The sequence below is a fragment of the Eriocheir sinensis genome, chromosome 62 (assembly GCF_024679095.1).
Source record: "Eriocheir sinensis breed Jianghai 21 chromosome 62, ASM2467909v1, whole genome shotgun sequence".
NCBI lineage: Eukaryota > Metazoa > Arthropoda > Malacostraca > Decapoda > Varunidae > Eriocheir > Eriocheir sinensis.
In genome coordinates, this window is record NC_066570.1 from 1,914,727 (window position 1) to 1,927,601 (window position 12,875).

Genomic DNA, 12,875 nt, shown 5'->3' on the forward strand with positions numbered 1-12,875 from the left:
CCAGTCTCTACTTTTTCCCTTAACTCCACTCCTCTTTCTTTCCACAGTCCCTTTCCTCTTCGATTCCACTCAGTTAAAATTCCACTCTGCTAGTCCTCCTCTTTGTCGTCACTCTCTTTCTCTTCTCTCTCGCCTCGCTCAGCCACTCACTCGCTCCCTCCTCCACACAGACGCGCCGCGGGTTGAGCTGCGCGCCGGCCAGAACCTCGTCATGACCAGCATCAAGGAGGGCGATGACGTGTATTTCGAGTGTGTCATCAGCGCCAACCCGCCCGTCCAGGGACTGCGCTGGCTGCTGCAGGTGAGAGGAGAGGGATGAAGGGAAGGGTGACGAGGGAAGTAGAGGGAGAAAAATAGGTTGGTATATACACGTAAGAAAACAGGTTATGGAGATTATAGGAGCCAATTCGGTATACACATGTCAGCTTATGAGAACTCGTTATTTTATGTCTACTCTCCCTTCCTGTTAATCTGTATACCTCCTTTGAGTAGACTTAGAGAGAAAGATGGAGAGGAAAGGTAAGAAAAATGTATAAACAGATAGAAAGAAATAATGTAAGGTATATACAGCTTTCACGGACTCAGAAATATAGAAAGACTTGGAGAGACGGATAGATAGATAAAGATGCGTTGATAGTGGTAGTTTATGTTCTCCCGTGTCATATTCTTGTCTGATGTCGAGGTGAAGTATACTCAGGGTTCCCCCGTTTGTCTCCAATGTTTCCGCGCCGCCCAGGGGGAGCTGCTGCACCACAACCTGTCCGCGGGGGTGATCCTGGCCAACCAGAGCCTCGTCCTGCAGCGCGTGGGCCGCCACTCCTCGGGCCGCTACACCTGTTCCGCCTCCAACGCCCTGGGCACCGCCACCTCCAAGCCCCTCACCCTCAACGTCAAGTGTGAGTGCTGGGTGTGTGAGGCTGTGGGTGGGTGAGGGGGCTGTGTGTGTGTGTGTGTGTGTGTGTGTGTGTATTAACGCTCTGGTCCTCACAGTCCGGCCGGTGTGCGCGGCGCGGCAGCAGTGGACGTACGGCGGTGCGCGCGGCCAGCAGGTGAACGTAACCTGCCAGGTGGACGCCAACCCCGAGGTGGACGCCTTCCGCTGGGCCTTCAACACGTCCACGGAGATGGTGCACATCCCGAGGAACCGCAGCCAGGTGCTGGGCAGCCGCAGCATCATGGCCTACACGCCCAAGACACACCATGACTTCGGGACGCTCCTGTGCTGGGCCGACAACGAGGTGGGCGCTCAGCGGCTGCCCTGCGTCTACCTGGTGGTGCCTGCAGGTGAGGCTGGGAGAGGGGGGGGGGGGTCTGAGGTGGGCGTTGCCTCTATGGTAGGCCATCAAGTTTCACGTTACATTACCAGTAGGTGTTGAGGTGCCACTGAGTTCCTCTTTCCGCAGCGGTGCCTGAGCCTGTCCACAACTGCAGCGCATGGCACAACGCCAGCGCCGCCGGGGAGGTGGTGGTGGCGTGCGAGCCTGGCTGGAGCGGCGGCCTGATGCAGACCTTCTCGCTGGAGGTGCGGCGGGGCGGCTCCGTCGTGGCCTCGCTGGGGCAGCGCGCCGAGCCCTTCTTCACCGTGACGGGCCTGGCGCCGGGCACCGAGTACCAGCTTGCCGTGGTGGCCGTCAACACGCAGGGGACCGCCGCCCCCACACGCCTCACCCACCACACACCCATCGACGTGGCCGAGAAACGCACCAGCGCCGCCGCTGCCGAGTCCTTCGGCGTCGGCCTGGGCATGATGCGTGTGGTGCCCGTGGTGGTGGTGGCGGTGGCGGCGGGCGTATCGCTGGTGCTGTGCTCGGTGGTGGTGGTGCTGCTGATCCGCTGCCGCCTCGCCCGCGCCCACGCCCACGCGCACGCCAGGCCCAAGGTGGTGTGTGAGGACGCCGGGTCCCTCACCAAGACCGGCGACGACGGCGGCTTCGACATGCGCCAGCGAGACCCTGACCTCATCCTGGTGAAGGCCGGTACGTAGCGGGCACGTGTCGCCTTGAGAACCAACACCACACCTTCCCCTTGCCATGTGACATCCGTGTTTCTCGTCTCCCCACAGGCAAGCGGGAGTCCCAGCCATCTGCACCCGCCCCACGCCCACCTTCCTACGGAGCAGTTACGGTAAGTGCCCTGCCTCGTGACTCTTCCTTTTTCCCCGCCAGCCCTGCCTCCGTGGGCCGCCGTGACACATCAGAGTTATATTACACAGCCTTGAGCGATGCGTATATAACAATCACTGCCTGGAGCCCTGGAGCACAACGGGGTGATTATGAGGTTCTCTAATATTGATACTAATAATGAAGCCATAAATAACAACAATGATAATAATCTCCGGCATCATCATACCTAGTCGTCGTCATTGTCATCATCATCATAATGTAATTGGTACATAATAAGTATTAGCATTACCTAGTGGCGGAGGACTGCTGGAAAATTGTCGCTTCGTTAATTAGCGCTTTTCCCTTTTGTGATATTATTGAACTATTTGCAGGCTTTTTTTCACATTTGTTACCTTTTTTATGCCCTTGAACTGACTCCTCTGCTATAAAGGATTCTTCAGCCAATCGAGACTAATTTCTCACCAGGAGGGGAGGAAGCGTGTGTTTGCCACCGTTTATTCTGATAGAGATGAGACATTGTAGTCACTCTGTACACACCATCCACTTAATATTCAAGAAAGTTACTCTAAGATACTAAGTTAATGTGTAAAGTTGGTATTTTTCATTAGAGGACGCCAGCAAGGGCATAACAAAACAAAAAAGAACGCAAGAGGTGCTTCCACAGGTATTGGTGATGAGCCTCAAGTCTCGCTTCTGAAAGTACGCAGGGTAGATAACATTACTCTCTGCCAACTTCTGTCTAGCTTTATACAAAACAGCGTGTTGTAGTATTTTCTTCATTACATTTTCTTTATACTTTGATTCTGCCGACTAAACCATTAACCCGTCCGCTGCGATTGGCACGAATTTCTCCTTCCCTGGTAGCCTGGTAACATATAGTCCCAGGTCTTTGTCTGCCTCTGTGGTGGATAGTGGAGTGTTTCCCATGTGGTATTGGTGTGCTGGATTTCCCCTCCAAAGCTGCATGACTTTAATTTCTCTTCATTGAATTGTAGCAGCCACTTTTTGTTCCATTCCTGTAGCTTGGTGATGTCTTCTTGTAGGAAATCCGCAGTCAAAGGGTTAAAGGGGAAATACATTTTTATAGTTACTTTTCATATATTTTCCCATATTTTTTTCCCGAAGTAGTTTATTATTTTTTATCTGGTATAAACACTAAATGGAATAGCGCACAGATGACCGACCGCACCCAATTACAAACTATACATTCTTCTCTTTTTTTTCCCCGGAGTAGTATTTTTTTCGTCTGATATAAGTTCTTACTGAAATAACGCGTACGAATTAGCGACCGCCCTTATTCCCTCTATTCCGGTCTATATAACTCTCTCAGCAGCCTCTCCATCACTCCAAAGATAACACCGACTCTTTCGAACTAAATATTTTCTCTTTTTCACGAAGTTGTTGTTTTTTCATCTGATAAAGTAATGGCGCAGTAAGTAGCGGGCTTTTTCTTTTCATTATTGTTTTCTTTTTTTACATGCTTGCACTGTCTCCTCTGCTGTAAAAAGAAATAATAATAATAATCGGAATAAAGCCTGCTCATTACCGACAGCACTGTATTCCCTCTATCCCTTCCATTCCGGGCTATTTAATTTCCCCAGCCTCCTCTACATCACTTAAAGATGACACCGCCGCCGTGACGTAGAGTATATCACTTTGCTGTCCTTCGGTGCGCCCGGCCTTCCACGGCACTAAAGGGGAACACAGGGAGCTCGCGCGGAAAATAACATGAAACGCTTCGCACATTATCGCGTCACATTCACCGCTGCGAAATATGTGCCCAGGGTGTGCGAATATCCTCACCGTGCTGTGTATATAAAAGATAGGTAGAGAGGGATAGATAGATAGATACGAACAAACAGATAGATAGATTAATGGAGAGATAGATAGATAAAATAATGAATAGATAGGTAAATTGATAGAGAGAGATTGATGTTTAAATAGATAAATTGATAGATTGATAGAGAAATATATGATAAGTTAGGCAAATAGAAAGATAAATTGAGTAAACATGTAGACAGATTAGGCTCATGTATAGAACTATGATTGGATAGAGGTACAGATAGATAGTTATAAATAGATACTTAAATGCAGATAAATAAGTATTAAGACGTTGATTTCCCTCACCAAGGTACGTAGATATATAAACAGAGGTATAAAGACACGATAGATACATAGATAACACACACACACAAAAAAAAAACAATAATAATAATAAATAAATAAATAAACAAATAAAATAGATGCCCGAAAAAAATAAAATAGAATGCGTAACACACTCACATCCACTTCTTGTTTCCGTATTGGCAACACACCCCGGCGCACACAGTCCCTCGTGGGTATCGGAGGAGCACTTACCATGGACTGTTGCGCCGTCCCCCTCTCCCAACCCCCTAGCAGCCTCGTGTGTCCCGGGCCATAAATAAATGCGTTTCGCCTCATTGTTATGCCACACATGCGCGTAACGGGCACTTTCATTTCCGCAAGTGTGGTTAGTTAGGGGCACTCTGCGATTTATGTTGTTATATGAACGTAGTGTTTTCTAGCATTAGGGGAGAGAGAGAGAGAGGGAAAGAGATTTATGTTGTTATATGAATGCAGCGTTTTCTAGCATTAGGAGAGAGAGAATAAGAGGAAGAGAGAGAGAGACCGAAAAGTTAAACATTATATATGAAACAAAAGCTAGCAAAATGAGAGAGAGAGAGAGAGAGAGAGAGAAGATTAATTTCATGTTGTCCTTGTGTGTGTATGTGTGTGTGTGTGTGTGTGTGTGTGTGTGTGTGTGTCCGTCATCCCGTGCAGTGCCAACCATCCCAAACACACACACACACACACACACACACACACACACACGAAACTCCCCCCTCCACTCCTCACACACACACACCCTCCCCTCCTTCCCCAGCCACCCTAGCCCACCCCCCACACGTCCGCCCCGCCTCGCATACTTCATCCCGCCGCCGCCAACTAATCAGGTTTATTCCCAATCACGTTTGGCGGCGGCCGAGAGGCATAATTAATTTGATTTTCCTGTAGTAATACGAGGCCCGGGTGGACGAGAGTGTAGGGCATTAGGCCTTAAGCGAGGCGACAAGGGGGCTAAGGAGAGAGAGAGAGAGAGAGAGAGAGAGAGAGAGAGAGAGAGAGAGAGAGAGAGAGAGAGAGAGAGAGAGAGAGAGAGAGAGAGAGAGAGAGAGTTATTTTTGGGTCACTATCTTTCCTTCAGACTTGAGGGTGATATTTTATTTTCACCGTAAGAAGCAATCAAGGCAAAAAAAAAAAATAGGATAAAAATAAAAATAAAAACGAGAAGGAATAAAACAAAATAGATAAAAGAATAAGCGAAAAAATAATTAAAATATGAAAAAATGCATAACATCAGTAAAACAAATATATCTTATAGGTCAAATGTCGCCGGTCGAAGGTGATGACATGAAATATTTATTAAAAAGCGAAAGAATGTGTTATGAGCTGATGGTGACGGTGTTGGCGAGTGACGGACGAGGCGGAGGTGTGAGATATTTATTAAGGATTCTGTCTCTCTTATTCCAGTTCCTATTATTATTATTATTATTATTATTATTATTATTATTATTATTATTATTATTATTACTGTTATTGTTGTTGTTATTATTATTATCATTATTATTATTATTATTATTATTATTATTATTATTATTATTATTATTTTACTTAAGAGAGGAATGCCGAGTTGTTGATTCATGATAGCTTAGTTATTATGTTATTATGTACTGTTTTATTAATCATCATTATTATAATCTGTACTTTTTTCTTCCCTTTTCTTCTCTCCTATTCATTCTTATTGCTTTTTCCTACTACAAAGTTATTTTTTCTCATTTTCCTTCCCTTTCTTCACTTTCTATTGCTTTACCCTTTCTTCTTTTTTTTAACAGATAATTTTAACCTTTTCTCTTCATCACCCTTCTCATTTTCATCACCATCATCATCATCGTCACCGCGCTTCTTTCCTTCTTTTAATCCTTGCTCTCCACCTTCCCTCCCCGCGCCTCGGCCTGCCAGCCACACCACTTTAAGAATTCCCACTGCCGCCGCCCCCTACGAGAGGCTTCGCAGGCACGCAAATGCAGAAAGCGAAGGTAAAGGTGACCTAGACGAGGGGCCTACACGTCCGTCCGTTCCCTAAATCATTGGAAAGGAACACACACACACACACACACACACACACACACACACACACACACACACACACACACATATACTAGCTCCCCCCCCTCCCACCCACACACACACCACCGTTTACCCTGTCCAAGCACTCCCACACACTTCATCCCTTTCCCCTGCCCTAAATAGGCAAGCAAGCAAGCAAGCACAGGGAAAGGCCGGCCAGATTCAAGGAGAGACTCTCAGGCCAAGTCGCCGCCCCTGCCTTGTGCTACGACGGATGATCTCGATTAGTCTCCTGTCACGGCCGGCGAGCTGACGTGAGGCAAGAACCTGCGTCACTTAAGCAGAGAAAGGATAGGATTGAGGCACTCGAAGCGGGCGCCTGTACGAGCTCGGCATGCAATAGTGAGAGAAAATTTTGTTTGAACTTTATAGATATCCAGATCTCATTAGACGAAAGACATAACGTATATCAGAAGATAAAATGTTACAAAAGGAAGCAGAAAAGAAAATCTAAAGATAATTAGGAAAAATATAGATTCAAAGACGCCGGAAAAGGAATGACTGACATAAATGACCCCCAAAAAGATGAACAAAGGAAGGTGTTTTGAATGAAGCGGACACAGAAGACGAAAAACATGGTAAAGGAATAAAAGGAAAAGAATATGTAAAAACCGACCGACTGGAATGTTGGTTTTAAAGGAAGACTTTAATGAATAAATGACGCAAGGATGACTGCGGACAAGACGTGGTGAGGAAAACAAATCAACAAATAAGAAACCAAAATGACATGATGGAAAAACAAACAGTGAGTAATTATGCAAAGGAGAACAAGAAAATAATAGAGGCGTTACTGGATAGAGAAAGCAAAAGAATGTTGAAGACGTCTGGGTAAAGAAAAAACGAAAACGATGGAAATTAATGGAAAAGACTAAAAGAAAATGGGAAAAAAAGAGAAAGAAATGACATTATGGAAAAAGACAATGAGTAATTATGCAAAGGAGAACAAGAAAATAATAGTGGCGTTACTGGATAGAGAAAGCAAATAATGTTGAGGATGTCTGGATAAAGAAAAAAAGAAAATGGTGAAAAAAAAATATCAATCTCAAGTCTGAAGGAAAGATAGTGACCCAAAAATAACTCTCTCTCTCTCTCTCTCTCTCTCTCTCTCTCTCTCTCTCTCTCTCTCTCTCTCTCTCTCTCTCTCTCTCTCTCTCTCTCTCTCTCTCTCTCTCTCTCTCTCTCTCTCTCCACACTCCCTTCAAGTGAGTCTGCTTCATGATGCGAGTGAGTGATGGTTTTTCTTTTTTTTCCTTTACCTTTTTCTCGTTTTTCTTTTTATTAATGAGCGTCGTTCGGAAAGTTCTTGGAATCCACGTAGGAGGCGCTGAATCATTTTTTTGGAATCCGTGAATGTTGTGACGAATATTTCCACCAATCGTCAGCGGGTCGTGTTGAATGTTTCCCGGAACTTGCGTTGGGTGGGTGAGAGAGAGAGAGAGACACGCTGAATCGTCCTTAAATTCACAGTTGCAATGGTTCTAATACTGCTTGGAATCGTGCATGAATTAGCCATTAAACATTGAAGTTATTGCTGTGAACACATTCGTATTAAATCTTGAAGTCATAGCAATAAACGTTCTGATCACACCTTGGAATAATACACCTTGAAATACAAACGTTCTGATCACAATTTTTTTTTTTTTTTTTTACAGCAGAGGAGTCAGTTCAAGGGCATAAAAAAGGAAACAAATGTGAAAAAAAGCCCGCTACCCACCTTGGATTAATTGAAATACAAACGTTCTTATCACACCTTGGAATAATACACCTTGAAATACAAACGTTCAAATCACACCTTGAAATACAAACGTTCTGATCACACCTTCAAATACAAACGTTTTTATATTTTACCTATTTTTTTATATTTTTTTAGCTCCAGTTGCGTAAAACAATATGGGAATCGGTCATCTTGTTTCCTGAGCACCGTCTTGAATGCCTTTTATACACACCCATATTTATACCTTTTTCTTTCTACTGTACCCTAAATAAATAATCCGTGAGTACCTTCATGACCGTTGCCTGAAAGCGGTACGTTCGGATTCGATTCCTGGGGACACGGTTATGGATAGGTGGGGTGGGTGTGAGGCGGGCAGGTCGGTGTGTGTCCCTCAAGCGAGCCGCCAGGAGCCGCGTTAATGGCCGTGCCTTCTAATGAGGGTCCATTGTGAGGCCTTAGCAAGCTTCTCCACGCCCTTAGCCACTACGCTCCCTCCTCCACCTCCCCTCCCCTCGTGACCCTATAGACTGTTTGAGGTGTTAATTAAACCGTTTACCTTGGGCGACTACTACTGCTTCGGCTACTACTACTACTACTACTACTACTACTTCAACCACCATCACTACTACTACTACTACTACTACTATCACTACCACCATCATCGCCATTGCCTTCAAATCATCAACGCGTGCCTTCTCAGGTAACTCTGAATGCTTGCTGTATTAATTAAGGCAAGGCAAAGGGTATTGTCTGCTTCGGAGGCACGATTCCTGGTCTCAGGCTGTGGGATAGACGTCGCATAAGCCAGTGCTGTGTGGCTGAGCGCTATGCTGTGGGGTAATGCTGATGAGGAGGATACATAGCTTGGGAAGGCTTTTCTATCTGTTCTTTCTTCTCTCCAATCTCTTCCTCTGTCGCGTTTTATTTATTTTATTTTGTCTTTGTTCTCCTCTTGTCTTCTTTGCGTCATCCTACATGTAATTCTGGTCTCCTTCAACCTTCTCATCTTTTTCATTCTTTTCTAATGATTGTAAAACTCTTAGGGCGATACTATAAGACACCTTGGCTTCTCACATAACCTATTTCTAAAGGTCAAAGAGGGGGTCAGTCGGGTTCTAATGAGTGTTTCTTTAGGTTCACGGCACAGAGGAAGAGTCAGACTACCACCAGGGCCATAAAACTACTCCTGGAAATGTACCAAACGCCTATGAAAGCCTTGCCAGATATATATTCTTGGGCGACGAAATGTTTTAAAATACCTTAGTCTCCTCTCTTCCATCAGTTGCTTTTTTTTATTTTCTCCAGCTGTCTTCTCAATATTCTCCACGTAATTCTGCATTTCTTCAGCCTTCCTCCTATCCCCCTTCCATCTTTATCCTGCTTTACTATCAATCGTGGACTTCTTAATGTCTTCTTTCCAACATATCTCTTCCTCTGCCTCATTATTTTCTCCTCTCTCCGTCGTTCCGTCATTACTCACTTGAATCTGGTCTCCTTCAATCTTCCTTTCCTTCCAGCCCACTTCCATCTTTTTCCTTCTTTACTCTCATTCGTGAAAGTCTTTAAAGTCACTCATCCTCGTCAGTCGCATTATATTTTTCTTCACTTGTCTTCCTCTCGTCAATATTCATGTAAGTCTTGTCTCCTTCAATCTTTCTTCCTTCCATCCTTCTTTCGTTTTAATCCTCTTTTCTATTAGGTGTGTAACTCGTAAACTCTTCTTCCTTGCTTCCTGACATATTCTTTCTCAAGTCTTATGATGTTGGTTCATTTATCGTCATTCCTTCTTTTCTGCGTCTTCCATCTCTATTTCTTATATTCAGGTATGGAAGTTATCGGTAATCTATTTCCTTCCTTCCTCCCTACCAGATTTCTTCCTCAGACTCATTTTTCCTTTGGTTAATGTCTTTTTTTATCATTATTTTAGCATCTGCTCTTCGTACACCCTTCCTTCCCCTTTAATTATATCTTCTTTCATCCATTTCTTTCCTCGCTTTTTCCTCACTCAGTCTCATTCCTCCTTATCAGATTCCTTCCTCACGCCAACTTTTTCTTTGGTTAATGTCTTCTTTTTTTTCATCAGTATTTTAGGAACTGACCTTCCACTTTTCTCTCACTCAAATCTCACCCTTATCAGGCTAATTTTTCCTTTGGTTAATGTCTTTTTTTTTTCATCAGTATTTTAGCAACTGACCTTCGTATGACCTCCCTTCCCCTTCAATTATATCTTCGTTCTTCCATTTGTCTCCACGCTTTTCTCTCACTCAATCTCACTCCTTTATCAGGCTAATTTTTCCTTTGGTTAATGTCTTTTTTTTTTCATCAGTATTTTAGCAACTGACCTTCGTATGACCTCCCTTCCCCTTCAATTATATCTTCGTTCTTCCATTTGTCTCCACGCTTTTCTCTCACTCAATCTCACTCCTTTATCAGGCTAATTTTTCCTTTAGTTAATGTCTCCTTTTTTTCATCAGTATTTTAACAACTGTTCTTCTTCTAACCTTCCTTCCCCTTCCATCATATTCTCGTTCTTCTCTTTGTTTCGGCACTTTTTCCTTCCACACCGCTTCTCCTTTACTCTCTTCCTCCTTCCCTTCTGCTAAATTTTTTCTCCAATACCTTCTTTGCATTTTACCCCCAGACTTTCCTCTCAGCTCACTCCTCATCTTTACACCTATTCTCCTACACCGCCTCTGTCTCCCTATACATCAGCCTCTTTCCCTCTCTCCCTCCCTCCCTCTGTCCCTCCCTTCCTCCCTCCCATCTCCATCTCCTTCCATCAGCTTCACTTTTTCTTCAATGGCTGCCTTGCTTTTATATTTTTTTTCCAAAGTTCTCGGAGCACTCCTCTTTAACCTCCCTCCTTCCCCCCCTTCTTACTCCTTCCTACCTAGCCTTACCTTATGAACTTGTCTATACCTTTTTTTTCTTTTTCCAAACCTTCCCAGCTACCACCTCGACCGCCTTCTCTTGCTATCCAGACTCCACCTAATAGATTTTTTGCCTTTTCTCCGTTTTTTCTTTCTTTTCCTGGCCCTTTCATTTCTCCTCCTTAAGTCATCTTTTGCTACTCAGTTCCCCTTTCTAGATTTTCCTTTTCCTTTTTTCTTTTTTTCCTGACCCTTTTAATCTCCTCTTTAACAGCCCTCTTTTGCTACCAAGTTTCCCTTTCTAAATTTGCCTCTTCCCCGTTTTCCTTCTTTCCCTGTCAAAACCCTTTCAATTTTCCTCTTCAACAGCTCTCTTTTCCTTCCAATCTCATTTTCTTGACTTACCGTTTTCCCCTTTTCTTTTTTATCTTCTACAAAACCCTCTCAACTCCTCTCCTTATCACCCTTCTCTTCTTACCTTCTATTATCTTCAAGACTTGCTTTTTTCTCCCTTTTCTTCTCATTTTCGTAAACCTTTTCAGCCTTCCTCTCCAGATCCTTCTTTCTACCCAGACTCTTTTTATATCCTTGCTTTTTTTCTTATCTCTTTCCAAACTCTCCCAGCTTTCCCATTAACCACCTCCAGTTCTTGTTTTTTCCCTTTTCTTGTCTTTTTCTAATCCTTCTTATCTCCCTTCTGTATCCAGCTCCTCTTCCCACACAACCTCGATTTCTACGTATTCTCATCTCTCTTTCTTTTTCTTTCTTTCTAAATCCTTTGCACTCTTCCTCTTCACCATCTCCGCTTCACTACCCACACTTACCGTCTTTTATTATCTGCCTTCTTTTATTTTGTCTTTTTATTCTACATATTCTTTCAGCTCTCTCCTCGGTTAGCTCCTTCTCTTTTTAGCAAGCCTCAATTTCATCTTTGCTTGCCTTTCGTTATTCTTTTCTTCCTAAACCTTCAACTTTCTTTTTGTACTCAGCCTCACTTCCTCTCTACTTCTCTTCCTTTGTTTTCTTTTATTTTTTTCTCTTCAGTCTGCTCTTCCTCCTTTTATAATCGCCTTTTTAATCATCGTTTGCTCTCTACCTGCCTTGTTTCTCTTCTCTTTTTCTCTTCCGCTACCTTCGTTTCCTCCTTTCCCTGTCACTAATCCTTCCAACTCTCCTCATTAACCTGCCTCACCTTCTCTCCCTAACTTTCTATTCCTTCTTCTGCCTTCTTTTGTTCTTCTTCTCATCCTCTACATTCTCTTTCTCCTTTTCCGATAACTAATCCTTCCAGCTCTCCTTCTTGACAACCCTCCCTTTCTTCACTACCTTCCTTTTTCCCTTCTTCTCTTCCCCCTTTTCTTATCACTAATCCTTTCTGCTCTCCTCCTTAACCAGCCTGTCTTCCTGCCCGCCAGCCTCCTTCCCTCCATCTTGCCAGCGTGAATTGCTCCTCCTCCTTCCATCACGCCGCCGCCCTCCTAATCCCTCTAAGCTAGGCTCTATTATCAAGCTTCCTCGCGGGCGGGGGAGAGGCGGCGCCGCTAACACCCTCGTATTTAAGACTCCCAAGGCACATTTTCCCAGCCCTCCTCCGCGCTTCCCTTAGCAGACGCTCGAGGACAGAGACTAGGCGGGGCTGGTGATTGTGTTGGTGAGATTGTATTGGTGTGTGCTGTATAGAAATAGATTGATAATGATAATAACAGTTGTAATAATATTAGAAGTGTTAGGTATTGAAGTAGTGGTGGTAGAGGTAATGGCGAGCGATAGTAGTAGTAGTAGTAGTAGTAGTAGTAGTAATAGTAATAGTAGTAGTAGTTGTAAGAGTATGACAACTAAGAAGCCTTCACCATAGTTGTATAAATAATAGTAGTAGTAGCAGCAGCACCCTAGTAGTATCAATAGGAGTAATAGTAATAGCAGTAGTTGCAGTCTGTAGTAGTAGTAATAATAGTCTGA

The 12,875-nt window shown here is 44.1% G+C and overlaps 1 protein-coding gene across 1 annotated transcript in view; it reads left to right on the forward strand.

Annotated features, from left to right (window-relative positions):
- LOC126986540 (hemicentin-1-like) overlaps nt 1-12,875 on the forward strand; it is a 202,535-nt gene that overhangs the window by 141,534 nt on the left and 48,126 nt on the right. Inside the window, exons 8-12 of the mRNA XM_050842807.1 lie at nt 171-301; nt 737-896; nt 991-1,284; nt 1,404-1,976; nt 2,063-2,124. Coding sequence (XP_050698764.1) covers nt 171-301; nt 737-896; nt 991-1,284; nt 1,404-1,976; nt 2,063-2,124 — 1,220 coding nt within the window. The remainder of the gene's footprint in view (nt 1-170; nt 302-736; nt 897-990; nt 1,285-1,403; nt 1,977-2,062; nt 2,125-12,875) is intronic.